We start from the raw sequence: 12,532 nt of genomic DNA on the forward strand, positions 1-12,532 counted from the left end.
CACACACACACACACACAAACATATACACACACACACACACACACACACACAAACACACACACACACACACACACACACACACACTCTGTAAGGTTCTTGACATTGTGAAATTATTGCAATTTGAAGCCTGATGGACAACCGTCCCCTCGGCTGCCATGAGGTAATTCTGTATCCATAGGCTTCTTGTTTGACACCACTTAAAGTTTGAAAATACTTGAAAAGACAGCAAGAGTGAAATGACGCACGTGCATCAAATGCTCGCAACTAAACATCTTGTCCTCACTGAAATGCATGTAAAATTTGCTCAATCCCCCTGGCTTGCTCAGCAATAACTCAATCAAATAGAAAGTCGAGAATGTTCTTGCTATTGGGGTCAATATCATTAAACCAGAAAACAATATTACGAAAGTCGTTAAAATAAGCCAATGAAATGGAAATTTGGGTTTGCAGGTGTGGTTGACCATCCTGTTCATCTTCCGCATCTTGGTGCTCGGGACAGCAGCTGAGTCATCTTGGGGCGACGAGCAGGAAGACTTCAACTGCGATACAGAGCAGCCCGGCTGCGAGAACGTTTGCTACGACAAAGCCTTCCCCATCGCGCACATTCGATACTGGGTGCGCTGAGCAGAAATTTGCCTTGCTAGAACATTGGAGTCCCATGTTTTGTCATGCTATAATTTTTTTGTAGGCGAAAAGTCGGAGCGTAGTGGCATGTTTGTATGTATTGTAATTTTGTCCACCTGTTGGAATAGAAAATTCAGATAAGCATTATGTCAAAGTGCGACGTCAAGGCACACAGTCTAAATGTAATAGGCTAGTTGTGCCATTACACCTCTTTTCTTTTAAAATTGTGCACATCCATCCCAGCCACCACGCGACCCCGCGTGACGTCAGTAGCAAGTTGAGAGAAGCGTTTCTTGTGTTGCCAGGTGCTGCAGATCGTGTTCGTGTCCACGCCCAGCCTGGTGTACATGGGCCATGCCATGCACACGGTACGGCGGCAGGAGAAGCGGCGCAGCCAAGAAGAGGACGAGGGCGGCGAGGAAGATGACGACGACGACCCGGGAGGGGGTGACGACGACGAGGAGCAAGGCGGCAAAGACGGCAAAGAACCGGGGAAGAGCAAGAAAGCGGGGCCTGCGGCGGTCAGAGTGCGCCTGAAGGGGGCGCTGCTGCAGACCTACGTGCTGAGTATCCTCATCAGGAGCATCATGGAGGTAAACGCCGACTCCATTGGACATTGAAACATGCAATTATGAGCTGTTTAAGCTTTAAATTCCGTTGAATTATTACTGTATAGTTATATAAATAAATTGCTCTTTTTTTCTCTTAACACATGGCAGTAAAACCGCATTTGCCCAAAACGACAGTTTGTCTGCTTGGAATGGAACGATTTTGCAGCAATTTAGTTTTTCGTGTGTGTCAGAGAAGATGGTAGGCTACCACTGTATTTGACTCGATTCAAAAAGAAAAGTAGCCTATAGTAGGTGATGTGTTGTTCCATGTAGGTGGTGTTTCTGTGCCTGCAATACTTCCTGTATGGAATATTCCTCAACCCTCTCTATGTGTGCAAGGTAAAAAGAGAAACAATATTTTGAAGGTCTTTTCCCAGCCATTCAGTGTGTGTGTGTGTGTCTCTGTGTGTGTGCGTGCGCGCGTGTGCGTGCGCGCGCGTGTGGTTAGGCTTGGCCATGTCCACACCTGGTCAACTGTTACGTGTCGCGGCCCACGGAGAAGAATGTCTTTATCGTGTTCATGTTGGCCGTGTCAGGTGTGTCGCTGGTGCTCAGCGTGCTGGAGCTTCATCACCTGGCCTGGAGGCACTGCTGCAGGTCTTGATTTTTGTTAAAATTAGTTCTTTCTCAAATTACTATTCATAATTTTACTCTTAAAAGTAAGGGCAGAGTCTGAATCAGCACAAAACAATTACCAAGAAAAGTTTACCTACATGTCTGAATAAAAAAAAATTTACTAACAATTTATTGACCTGTTTCATTCCTGCCTTAGGTAATGTTAGGTAAATGTCTTTGTTTTTTGGTGTTTTCATGATCAAAACACACAAAACTCTAGCTCAAAACGTCATCTTTGTCTTTGCAGAAGGTTGTTGGCTTCCAAGAAGTCGGCGACTACCATGGAGTCAACTCAATCCAAACAAGTCACCCTTACTCCGTCTCCACCGCCGCCATCCACCCCGCCCCCCGAATTCAGCCAGTGCGTGATCAGCTCCTCGCACTTCCTGGCGCTGCCCTTCCCCAACCACCGGCTAGCCCACCAGCAGAACTCGGTCAACATGGTGACCGAGCAGCATAAAATGGCGGCGGGAGTGCATGATAACGAGAGCCTGCTGCAAATGAGCTGCTACCCGGACGCCTGGCGCGGCACCGCCGATGTGGCTGCCTGCTACGACACCGCCGGCTGCCTGCGCATCCAAAACATGGGCGGAGCCAAGCGTCCGCTGCTGTGTGCTGCCGATGTGGTCCCGAAAGACAAACGGCGACTCAGCAAAAGCAGCGGCACGAGCGGGCGAACGCGAGCCGACGACCTCGCCGTCTGACAACAGAGGCCATTCAGCTCCTGACTTGAACTTGTGATGCGTGCACTCAACACTGCGGTCTTCAATCAGAAGCCTCCAAGGAGCATTCCGCTCTTTAGTCCTGAACCGCTGGTCATAAAAATGGAAGCAGAATGGTGGGAATCAGGCTTTTTGAACTCTTCAAAGACAAACAAGATGGGCTGCATGTGAGTCACCAACACAAAAGCTCAGAGAGAAGGCCATGCATTTGGTACCACCACTTTGGCATCGAAATAACAGAAACCAAAGCACAAAATAACGTAGGATCTTATTTTTTCACTTTTTTTTTCCAGATTGATACCAGTACGACTATGTATTCCCTATGTCAGTCGTCACTGATACCCCTACTGATACCTCTAAAGTACCTATTGTTTGGTGACTAATTTTATGCAAACAAAAAAAGTCCAACTTCACTATACTGATGATTTTGATAAACAACAACTTTGTTCTTGTAGTATTATGACTTTTTCACAGAATCAACAGTTCCTCTACTGATCACAGCCAATGATAGTATTTGCTCTGTTTGGCCCTGAAGATACAATTAGCGATTAACTCACTGTCGTCTATGAAATCCATGTGGAACTGTAAAACACAAACAAGGCAGGAGTTAGTGCCTACAAACAATAACAACATGTGTCTTGTTCTTTTTACTAAGTGTAGGATGGACTACAGTGGCCTACTATGCACCTGCTGCTGGACAATAAATTGTGTGCAAAAAACAACAACAATCCTTTGACAAGAGGACATGGGCAGGATGTTGAATGATAAGCACAGGCACAACACTGCCTAAAAGCTTCTTTTATCAAAACTGATGGCAGATGTCAAACTTGGTTGAGTTCTGAATTTTTCCAATTTTGACTTTCTTACAGATACGTTTTGTAGACATCTATGCTTGTAGATGTGCATTAGCAACAATGGACTACAATAAGTATTCAAAACCCATAGTTATCACACATTTGTGATTGCAGCTTTGTCTGAAATAAAAATGCAATACACATTTTCAAAAAAAAATTTTGTGCATCCTTTTTCATGATCAAAACATACTATTTAGAGTAGAATTCATTCATGTAATAATATGATGACTTTTCTTTCTGTAAGAATTCGACTTTGCAGTATCATTTGAAATAAAACATGTTTACATTTTTTTTTTCAAAAAGATACAGAATTTTGGTGGGTTTTATTGTTAAAACATTTTAACTGCTTTATTTTTTAAACATGCGACACAAACATTTACTTCATTCACCATCACTGTTATATCATTCGTCATCTGTCCTATTCAGTCACACAATCAAACGTTCAATTACTTATACGTCCATACGTGACCAAATCTATTTGATAGGCCCTGGCAATTGAGAACAAAATTCGACAACTGAGGAAGCTAAAAAATCTAAACACAAAACAATCAAGACGTCGTCTTCTTTTTCTTCTTGTTCCCATGGCAAATGTCCAGTGTGGGATGAGGATTCCCAGCAGCAAGTTATAAATGGAAATATGAGGAACGTATGGGAACCATGTCAATTTCCCTTTTTGACTCTTTCCGGCCGCCATTCCCCACACTCAGTGCGCATGCCTGAAAAAACAACACTGCATGGTAATGTGAACGGTGGTACGAGTAGTATAAGTAGTAGAGCTGAGCCACATGATAATTTTTGATTAACACACGCTTTTATTGGGATTAAGTATTTACTTTAGTCATAATTCGGCTTCAGTTTAGCTACGCTGATAATTTACGTAAACTTTGTTCATTTGTTTGCCCCAATCCTCCCTCCCTCCCCCCGTTGCATCTAATTTCAAAAACTGACCAATTTCGTCAATGATACAATTATTTTTCTTACCGTTACCGAGTATGGAAAGAATGGTTTTGTTCACAATTGTACCGGATTATAAGAACGTAGTTGGACACCCTTACAAATAGTCTAGAATGTTTTTCTGTTGTTTTTTTTTAACTAAATTTTCCGGTGCGGTCTTGTAAATGTACCTGCCGTGCCGACGCTTTACGTCACGCATTGTGTCGCCAGTCAGATAACACTGTGAGAGTCGCGGATGGTGTAGGGATGCTCTTGCCTGTCTTGTGTGCCAAAGACCAAACAAAGTCATGAGTGGTTGTGGACGAGTGGCAAGAAAGAGGAAGAAAAAAGGTGGTGGCGTGGTCCAGTCAGGTATAAAATGACATTCTGTAAAAATTTGTTGTTACGATACACATTAGTCACACTTTTCCCTTCTAATATATCCCCTTGTTGACCAGTTTCCTTGAGCCACCGGCCCGAGTATGTGGAGCTGCTCAGATTTCTTTATCGTCGAGGATTCACGTCAACACTGCTGCAACCGGCGCTCTACTCTGGTTTCCACAAGTTTATATTCAATATCAAGTACTCGGGTGGATGATTTGTGTAACAGAAAGCTCAATGTTTGCTTGTTGCTTGTCTCGTCAGACACAGGCCGAGGTCTGCAGGCTGTGAGGAGCATAAAGGTAAGAGGGAGGTCACCACCCAGTCAGCTTCCCCACATACGACCCCAGGGACCCGGAATTTATGAAAACATCTCTCTGCTTTCTAAAGCCCAACCAGTTGTTGATCTCTCTGCCCAAGTCTTGTCTACTGACAACCTCCACAGTCCTGGACAGCTACCTTGGGCCCTACATTAAGAGGTAAATACTAAGCACTAATATTAACATTGACATTGATGCAGTTCTTCTTTCATTTCAACCAACACATCATAAAAAAAAAAGCATTTGTCTTTATCTTGTCAAAGGTTTTTGAACAATTGTACGTGCTTCATGTATCTCCAAGGAACTGCAGTAAATGTAGCATTATTGTTGTAGTACAGCTCTCGGTTAAGCTTACTTTTGGTGTCCCGATACTTTTGTTTGGTCAGCTGGAAGCCACGGCCATCGCCTTTGTTGGCTCTGTGCGTTTTTCTGATGTGTGAGCGGCACAGAGGAGCGGACGCTGACTGGTCGCCATACATACACGTCCTTCCCGCCTCCTACACGTGTCCCGTCTATTTTGCCCACGACGCCATGGCGCTCCTGCCTGTCATACTGCGCCGACAAGCTTTGGAGCAGAAGGAAGTCGTGCGGGAAATGCATTCGTCCAATTTGGATTTTTTTAGGTATGTGTATATGTTGGAATGAAATTTATTGCGTTTCTCAGAACTCTGATGCGTAATTCTTCAATTCAGGACTTTGCAGCCGATCCTCAGCCAGCCTGTGGGGGACGTTCTGACGTTTGAAGCCCTGAGGTCCGGCAAAACTGTACTAGCAAGGAGTACTTAAACACAATTGCCTTTGTTTCTATTGACCGCCGACTGTGTACAAATAACATGCACATGTCCAGGTGGGCATGGTGCAGCGTCAACACTCGGTCGGTCTACATGCGTCAGCCGTCACACCAGTTTTTGTGTGGCCAGGATAACTACGCGCTAGCTCCCTTTTTGGATTTGCTGAACCACCGGCCTGATGTGCAGGTAGATGTCACCTTGTCTACTGCGAGTTTCAACATCTTCATTGTCATTTCTTTGCCAGGTCAAAGCGGGTTTCAACTGCAAGACAAAAACGTACGAGATCAGGAGTGTGTGTGGCACTCGCCGATTCCAGCAGGCCTTCATCAACTATGGTTCCCATGACAACCAGCGCCTGCTGCTGGAGTACGGCTTCGTTGCCCCCGGCAACCCGCACAGCGTGGTATATGTGGACACAGGTGGTAATTGTAATAGTAGTAGTGGTGGCGTAGAACTTGCATTAATATTGTGGCAGTCGTGGTATTTACAAGTTGTACGATAGTAATAGTAGCGGTAATTGTTATCATAGTTTTGTAGCAGTACTAATACTAGTCAACGTAATGTCAGTATAGTTGCAGAAATTAGAATCATAGTAGTTGTACAAGATTAATACTGGTATCATCGTCATAGTGATAGTAATCGTCGTGTGAGTCGGAGGAATAGTGGTAGCAGAATAAATGACTTGTAGTACAAACAAGAGCTTTGGTTTGTTTTTGCTGTGCAGAAATGCTGTGCGAGGTAATGAAAGGAGACCCAACAAATCTGGAGCAGAAGATGAAGTTCCTCACAGACAACAACTTCCTCAGGTTCGCCTTGTTCTTACTCAAATCTACAGCACGTCCTCTTTCTCCTCCAAATGGCGACGGTAATTAGCGTATTATCATCTTCACACACGTTTTCACATAGTTCTTGTGTTCTCCTCATCCATCGTAGTGATTTAAGTGTGAGCCGCGAAGGTCCCAGCTGGAGCCTGATGACTGTCCTTAGACTGATGTCGCTGCCTCAAAATCAAAAGTAAGACCCTCCTCTGCAATTCCGCCCCAATGGTTCAAATCAAAGGTTTGAATGTGTTGTTCCCTCAGTCACCAGTGGAAGGCGGTGATGCGGGGCCAAGCAGTAGACAAGGAGGTCGAGCGCCGGAGCGTCCGGGCTGCCGAGGTTTTGTGTCAAACACTCCTACGAGACACGCTCACCGCTCTGGAGAAGGTTTGTGAGGACGTCCAAGCACGTTTGTAAATCTTTTTAACTTTGTTGTGAACGTGCACCAATGTCACATTTTAGATGGAACATTTGTGAGCGATGCCATTGAAACAAGTAACAAGTCTATCTTGGCAAACTAAGATGAAGAAAGTGCAAAATAATTGATCAAATGTGGGGTACTGATAGACACCTTAAAACACAAGTAACGAGTCTATCTTGGGAAACTAAGATGTAGAAAGTGCAAAATAATTGATCAAATGTGGGGTACACAAATATTTTATGATGGTCTCTGTGTAAGTTATGAATTGTATTTTATTGCTTGCCACCACAGTAATCAGTCTTTTTCCATCCAGATCTCCAATCTTCTTCAACAGGGGGCGCCCTTGCTCCTGGAACAACTGCAGCTGGTACAGTCACTGCGGCTGGAGGAGAAACACATCCTGGAAAGATGCCTGTCTGATTGACTTTCTCCAGAGAAGTGAGCCAAGCAGACACGGTTGGGTGTCCTCCAGGCTGACGGTGGCGGGTTCCACTCCAAAACATAGCTTCGCGCAAGACGCTTGGGCTTTATTGAACATGTGTTTGTACAGCATGGGTGGACACTGTGTGCCCCGCAGAAAGAGACCAGCAAGAAAAAAAAAAATCTCACTGAAATAGAGCCAAATGTCAGGCATGTTCAGCGGCAAGACTGTAGTCAATGTGGCCAACTATTTACTGATTGACAAGCTCAACACAACTGTGGTGACAAGCATGTTGCTACGTGATTAGAGAGAGAAGAAGGCTGTCGCTTCCACTGGCCCTGTCACTCGGTCGACAGTCCCGACACCTAACTCAAGCTCTCGTCACATTTCAACCACAGCCTTTTTCTTGTTCTGAAGTTGCACATCCTCCATGGCGGCCGCCGCTTCCTGTAGAGGAACTGCCTCCTCGGGCTGAGGTCTAGAGGGACCACGCATGGACACAGCAATTAGCCCCCGTCAGGTCATCGTCTCAGTCATGTCCATTAGACGTGATCGTTCAAAGACGTCTTCATGCTGCGGCACTCGCGATTATTTGAGGATGCCGAAGATCAACATACGATAAAATTAAAAGAACAGACGTGGCTATTCATGTTAGTGTCGTTTGTGAGGCAGTCGTTCTACACTGCTGGGAGATTTGATTATTATTCTGTTTTGTGTACCTGAGTACTCCAGAGGACATCTTCTCCATAATGTCCTTGAGAATATCTGCCAGCAGGTTGTTAGAGACAGCACATGGTATACGGCGGATTCAATTGCGCGCGCTTAGTTAGACAAGGATACGGAGGTGTCGTCCCTGCTGGAATGACGACGCCAACCACACGTGAGGGTTGAGGAATGACACGGAGGCAGACTTCAAGAACATTAACCGGCTGTCAGGAGGATCCAGCTGCAATCAAACAAGAGTTAAACTGTGGAAAAATACCAGACTCGCTCGCAACAGGTAAAGAGCCATGACACAGAGAGCAAAAAGTTTCATCTCTTGCACATACTTGGAACACATCTAAGCTTGATGATACACTTTTTTTTTTAAATACAAGGTCAATAAATCACGGCACAAATTTGATGCATAAATTGACTCACTTGCAAGTCTTGTTGGGACGTCACCCAGTGGCCCCCCACTGCCAACATACTGATGATGTCATGCTTGTGTGGGAGGAACGTCGCCTCCTCTCTCCCCTCCTCGTCTGGCTGCTCCTTTTCTTGCAGACTAACTTGAGTCAAGAAGAAGAATCCTCTTCACACACAATATCAAAGTCTTTTTGGTGTGTTTTTTCCGCCTTTTGTTTTTTTAAAATACCGCCTTGGTCGACAACTATGTCCACTCCCAGACAGCCCGTCTCCTCCATAACTGCCGCAAGAAGCTCCGATGAGTTTTTGTACATGGGAATCACCCTCACTGCAGTGACAAAACCACATTTGGTCATTCACAAAATGAATCATTTCAGTCAATAAGTTAAAGAAAGTTATTTAAGCACTGCCAATGGCAATTGACTTTTCTTTTAAGAATATAATAACTAAAGATGAGCTAAGCACCCATTCACGGTGCTGCCACTAAAAAACATTCAGAGTGGAACAAACTTCCAACATGGTGTTGAAAGTCTAACACTGTCATACAGACCTACGGCGGGCCTTAGCTGCTCCAAGAAAGTGTGCTGCTCCTGCGAGTGTGATGTGGTCAGAACCTTCACGCCGTGGTAGCACGCCAGCTGGATGCACATCAGGCCAAAAGACTGAACCGGGGAGAAGGGGGCACACAGGAAGAAGTCTAAATTCAAGTGTATGCCTCATCGCGGCTGTGGCGATGACAGGACCCACGTACGCTGGCGCCGTCCACCACCAGGAGCATCTGACCAGCTGCCATGTGAGCGTGCGTGTGGAGGGCACGGTACGCACACAGGCCGTCCTCCAATGCTGCGGCCACGCTGGTGCAGCTCAGCTTCTCCGGCTTCGGGACTGCACAAAAAATGTAAACAACTTTGACACTTAGGTTTTTGCTCTGATTATTTTATCACCTGTTTAGCTCCTTACCTAGATACTGCTCATTTATGTCAATGACCTCAGTGAGTCCCGAGCAGACGGAGTCCAGCGGTAGGATACCTGTCAAAGAGGTTACACGAGAGAACTCAAGTTTGTGTTGCAAACACGACACATTATGGGTAACCTACCCACAACTTCGTCGTCGGGTTGGAAGAAAGTGACTTTTGGACCGACTGGACGCACAAAAGGAAAAGAAGTCAAGTCAGTAAACCTAACAGACAGTATATGTGTTAACTACATTAGGGTGACCAGATGTCCTCTTTTTCCTGTAACGTCCTACTTTTGAGACCTAAAAAAAATGTCCGAGGGGATTTTCAAAATTGTCCGGTATTTTTGTTAGACTGCCTCAAACATAATACATGTACACATTGTCAATAGAATTGCCACTCCGTTCCATTTCACTCAAAGGTTTCTCTGTATTGTTTGCAAATAGGCCACGCCCTTCTCCTCAAATCTAGCCACCTTGCTGATTGCGTGTGTGTGTGTGTTTTATTCAGGCCAATAAATGTAATTGCTATACAGACACCATGTCATTTATGTCATAACATACATCGATAACCCCCCCCCCCATTTGAAAAGGTGTCCTCCTTTTCAGAAACCCAAATCTGGTCACCCTAAACTACGTTTCACACCCAATGTACATTTATCAAGGTCATTTTGTATACAAGTTTCTGTACTTCTATGGAAGTGGATAGTTCTGCCACCCGTGAGTGTGGTTCGTCATGTTTTTTTAGTTCTCACCTCGTTGTACGATGCCCGCCACCTCCCGGCCGAGGGGAATCGTATCTCCCTGCAGCCCCATGTCTTCCAAAAACTGAAGCAGGCAACAAACAGAGAGTATCAGGTCCGTGACAATTGCAAGCATGGTGATATATCTATAAATCTTTATTTAAAAAGGTCCACTTGATACTATTTAAAGGTTATACCGCATATTACGCGGTTATATTACCTTGAGGTCCACTGTGCTGAGACCACACGCTTTTACGTTCACTCTGACGTCATGACTGCCGAAGACCTCAGGAAGGGTCTTAAGAGGGAAACATCATAAAAAGAGAGCCTTGAAGGTCTGACGTACAATATAGAAAACAATTGGCACTCTTCAGAAGACAATTTATTTGGTTCAATTGCTTTTCTGGCATAAACAATAAAATCTCACCGTTTCCTGGACGACGAATTTGAGCTCGCTGCCAGTAATTTGGCAGAATAAACCCTTCATGTTGTTTCAATTCAATTGTTTGTCAGATTAAATTCGTATATAATTGCAAGTCATAATACAAGCGTTTGTTTACTTGCACGTGTCATGTGACCACCTTTTCCTTCTTTGTTCGGTCACAAGCAGAGGAGTCAAGTGATGATTTTTGTTGTCGCGCCCTCAGTTGATCATTCGTAGGCACTACAGTTTCAGTGTTACAAACCACTACCACGACAGTTTACGCTTGAATTTACAAACTCAACTAAAAGTTGACGTAAATCATCAATTGTGTTAACCCCAAAAAACCTTTAAAATAATTTATTGAAACCAACTTCTTGTCTCTGGCGTCAATGGTAGTATACTTATTGGCAAGGACGATATTCAGTATTTATGTATGATATTCGGTGTTTTCTTTCCAATAAAACAGAGAATATCATAGTAACAACACATTATTACTACAGTGGAGCCTCGGTTTTCGAACGTCCTGGTTTTCAAACAATTCGGTATTCGAACAAAAAAATTGAGATTTTTTTTTTGCTTCGGATGTCGGACAAAATTCGGTTGTCGAACCTCGCGAGATGAGCCGAGAGGACCCGCATAACAACTGACTCCGTTCGTTATTACATTCTCGTTACTCTGAGGATTGCATCAACTCTAATCATAACTCCAAATGAAGCAAGTGAGAGCAGTAAAGCCATCCTAAAACACAAAGACGCTCCTAAAGCAATGCGACAGTGAGTCCCCCCGCGCGATGCGGTTATGCGATCGGACCAAATTAAGCTCCCTGCGCACTGAGGTCCACTTAAATTTTGGAAAGTACACTAGGACTTGAAAAATATTTTCTAAATTTTAGCGACCGCTCTGTCACAATAATGCGACCAGCGCGGTGCAGTTGCGCGGGCGGCGGCATGCTACGGTTGCGCGTTCGGCGGTGTGTTGCAGTTGTGCGATCGGACAAAATCAAGCTCCCTGCGCACTGAGGTCTACTTAAATTTTGGAAAGTACATCAGGAATTTAAAAATATTTTCTAAATTTCAGCGACGGCTCTGTCACACTAATGCGACCAGCGCAGTGCAGTTTCGCTGTCGGTGACGCGCTGTGGTCGTGCGTTCGGCGGTGCGCTGCAGTTGCGCGATAGGACAAAATTAAACTTCCTGCGCACTGAGGTCCACTTAAATTTTGGAAAGTGCATCAGGACTTTAAAAATATTTTCTAAATTTCAGCGGCCGCTCTGTCACAACAATGCGACCACGTGATGCACATGAAAAATGTTGTGTTTTTGTTTTTTTTCTTTTTTTTCTTCATGATTTGTAATGGGAAAACATGATTTGGAATTCGAACGATTCACTTCTCGAACAGCCTTCTGGAACGGATTGTGTTCAAAAACCGAGGCTCCACCGTATAAACAAAATCCACATAACCCTGGATACATTCACAACAATATTTATTCTTGAAGTAACCAATTCTATATTGAATCTGTGTAATTCTATATATAATTCCATATCTGATCTGATTTATGATTGAAGTCTTACCAATTCATATCGATATCACGTTAACTATATTAGTATAACCTGTCATCATCATCTACTCATCATGGCATGAGAGATGAAAAGTGTTTCCTTGTGAAGAGTAAATTGGGCTGAGGAAAGATAAGCATTGGTGTCGAGGCACAATGATTTCAAGCATTTTGTTTGTTTTTCATTTATTTTTTGTTTTGTTTTTGCGCCAAC

The 12,532-nt window shown here is 44.3% G+C and overlaps 3 protein-coding genes across 8 annotated transcripts in view; 2 read left to right on the forward strand and 1 right to left on the reverse strand.

Annotated features, from left to right (window-relative positions):
* gja5b (gap junction protein, alpha 5b) overlaps positions 1-3,729 on the forward strand; it is a 5,932-nt gene extending 2,203 nt beyond the window's left edge. For both annotated transcript variants that reach the window (XM_085922231.1, XM_085922233.1), the window contains exons 3-7: positions 452-616; positions 931-1,218; positions 1,510-1,575; positions 1,685-1,833; positions 2,099-3,729. In XM_085922231.1, the coding sequence (XP_085778357.1) occupies positions 452-616; positions 931-1,218; positions 1,510-1,575; positions 1,685-1,833; positions 2,099-2,555 (1,125 nt within the window). In that variant the 3' untranslated portion in view covers positions 2,556-3,729. The remainder of the gene's footprint in view (positions 1-451; positions 617-930; positions 1,219-1,509; positions 1,576-1,684; positions 1,834-2,098) is intronic.
* Positions 3,730-4,104: 375 nt separating this feature from the next.
* On the forward strand, positions 4,105-7,670 carry setd4 (SET domain containing 4). Of its 4 annotated transcripts, XM_085922455.1 has the most exons (13): positions 4,105-4,164; positions 4,592-4,732; positions 4,819-4,914; positions 5,006-5,043; positions 5,132-5,220; positions 5,448-5,684; positions 5,754-5,813; positions 5,909-6,038; positions 6,097-6,271; positions 6,577-6,658; positions 6,786-6,866; positions 6,935-7,058; positions 7,406-7,670. In XM_085922455.1, exons 2-13 carry the CDS (start codon positions 4,669-4,671, stop codon positions 7,514-7,516), a joined length of 1,287 nt encoding a protein of 428 aa, XP_085778581.1. In that variant the 5' UTR covers positions 4,105-4,164; positions 4,592-4,668; the 3' UTR covers positions 7,517-7,670. The 4 variants fall into 4 exon arrangements, with proteins under 4 accessions (XP_085778581.1, XP_085778579.1, XP_085778582.1 ...); XM_085922453.1 differs by lacking the exon at positions 4,105-4,164 and having other exon boundaries at positions 4,174-4,732; XM_085922456.1 differs by lacking the exon at positions 4,105-4,164 and having other exon boundaries at positions 4,174-4,732; positions 6,935-7,053; positions 7,404-7,670.
* Positions 7,599-10,950, reverse strand: cryzl1 (crystallin, zeta (quinone reductase)-like 1). 2 transcript variants are annotated; one of them, XM_085922459.1, is made up of 12 exons: positions 10,767-10,950; positions 10,560-10,637; positions 10,352-10,424; positions 9,739-9,783; positions 9,602-9,670; positions 9,393-9,526; positions 9,192-9,303; positions 8,871-8,969; positions 8,654-8,784; positions 8,354-8,459; positions 8,233-8,278; positions 7,599-8,086 (listed from the first exon to the last, which is right to left on the reverse strand). In XM_085922459.1, exons 1-12 carry the CDS (start codon positions 10,824-10,826, stop codon positions 8,056-8,058), a joined length of 984 nt encoding a protein of 327 aa, XP_085778585.1. In that variant the 5' UTR covers positions 10,827-10,950; the 3' UTR covers positions 7,599-8,055. The 2 variants fall into 2 exon arrangements, with proteins under 2 accessions (XP_085778585.1, XP_085778584.1); XM_085922458.1 differs by having other exon boundaries at positions 7,599-7,991; positions 10,767-10,946.
* Between the last annotated feature and the right edge of the window lie 1,582 nt (positions 10,951-12,532).

Source organism: Syngnathus leptorhynchus, chromosome 10, assembly GCF_054491065.1.
Source record: "Syngnathus leptorhynchus isolate UIUO chromosome 10, UIUO_Slep, whole genome shotgun sequence".
NCBI lineage: Eukaryota > Metazoa > Chordata > Actinopteri > Syngnathiformes > Syngnathidae > Syngnathus > Syngnathus leptorhynchus.

What these genes read in the sequence shown, in the direction of transcription:
- setd4 (XM_085922455.1), top strand. Translation starts at nt 4,669, where the DNA reads ATGAGTGGTTGTGGACGAGTGGCAAGAAAGAGGAAGAAAAAAGGTGGT. An exon ending in GCAACCGGCGCTCTACTCTG is followed by an intron (nt 4,915 to 5,005) that starts GTTTCCACAAGT and finishes TTGTCTCGTCAG; the next exon opens with ACACAGGCCGAGGTCTGCAG. An exon ending in CGTGGTATATGTGGACACAG is followed by an intron (nt 6,272 to 6,576) that starts GTGGTAATTGTA and finishes TTTGCTGTGCAG; the next exon opens with AAATGCTGTGCGAGGTAATG.
- cryzl1 (XM_085922458.1), bottom strand. Translation starts at nt 10,826, where the DNA reads ATGAAGGGTTTATTCTGCCAAATTACTGGCAGCGAGCTCAAATTCGTC. An exon ending in AATTCGTCGTCCAGGAAACG is followed by an intron (nt 10,638 to 10,766) that starts GTGAGATTTTAT and finishes TTCCCTCTTAAG; the next exon opens with ACCCTTCCTGAGGTCTTCGG. An exon ending in TCAGCACAGTGGACCTCAAG is followed by an intron (nt 10,425 to 10,559) that starts GTAATATAACCG and finishes TGCCTGCTTCAG; the next exon opens with TTTTTGGAAGACATGGGGCT.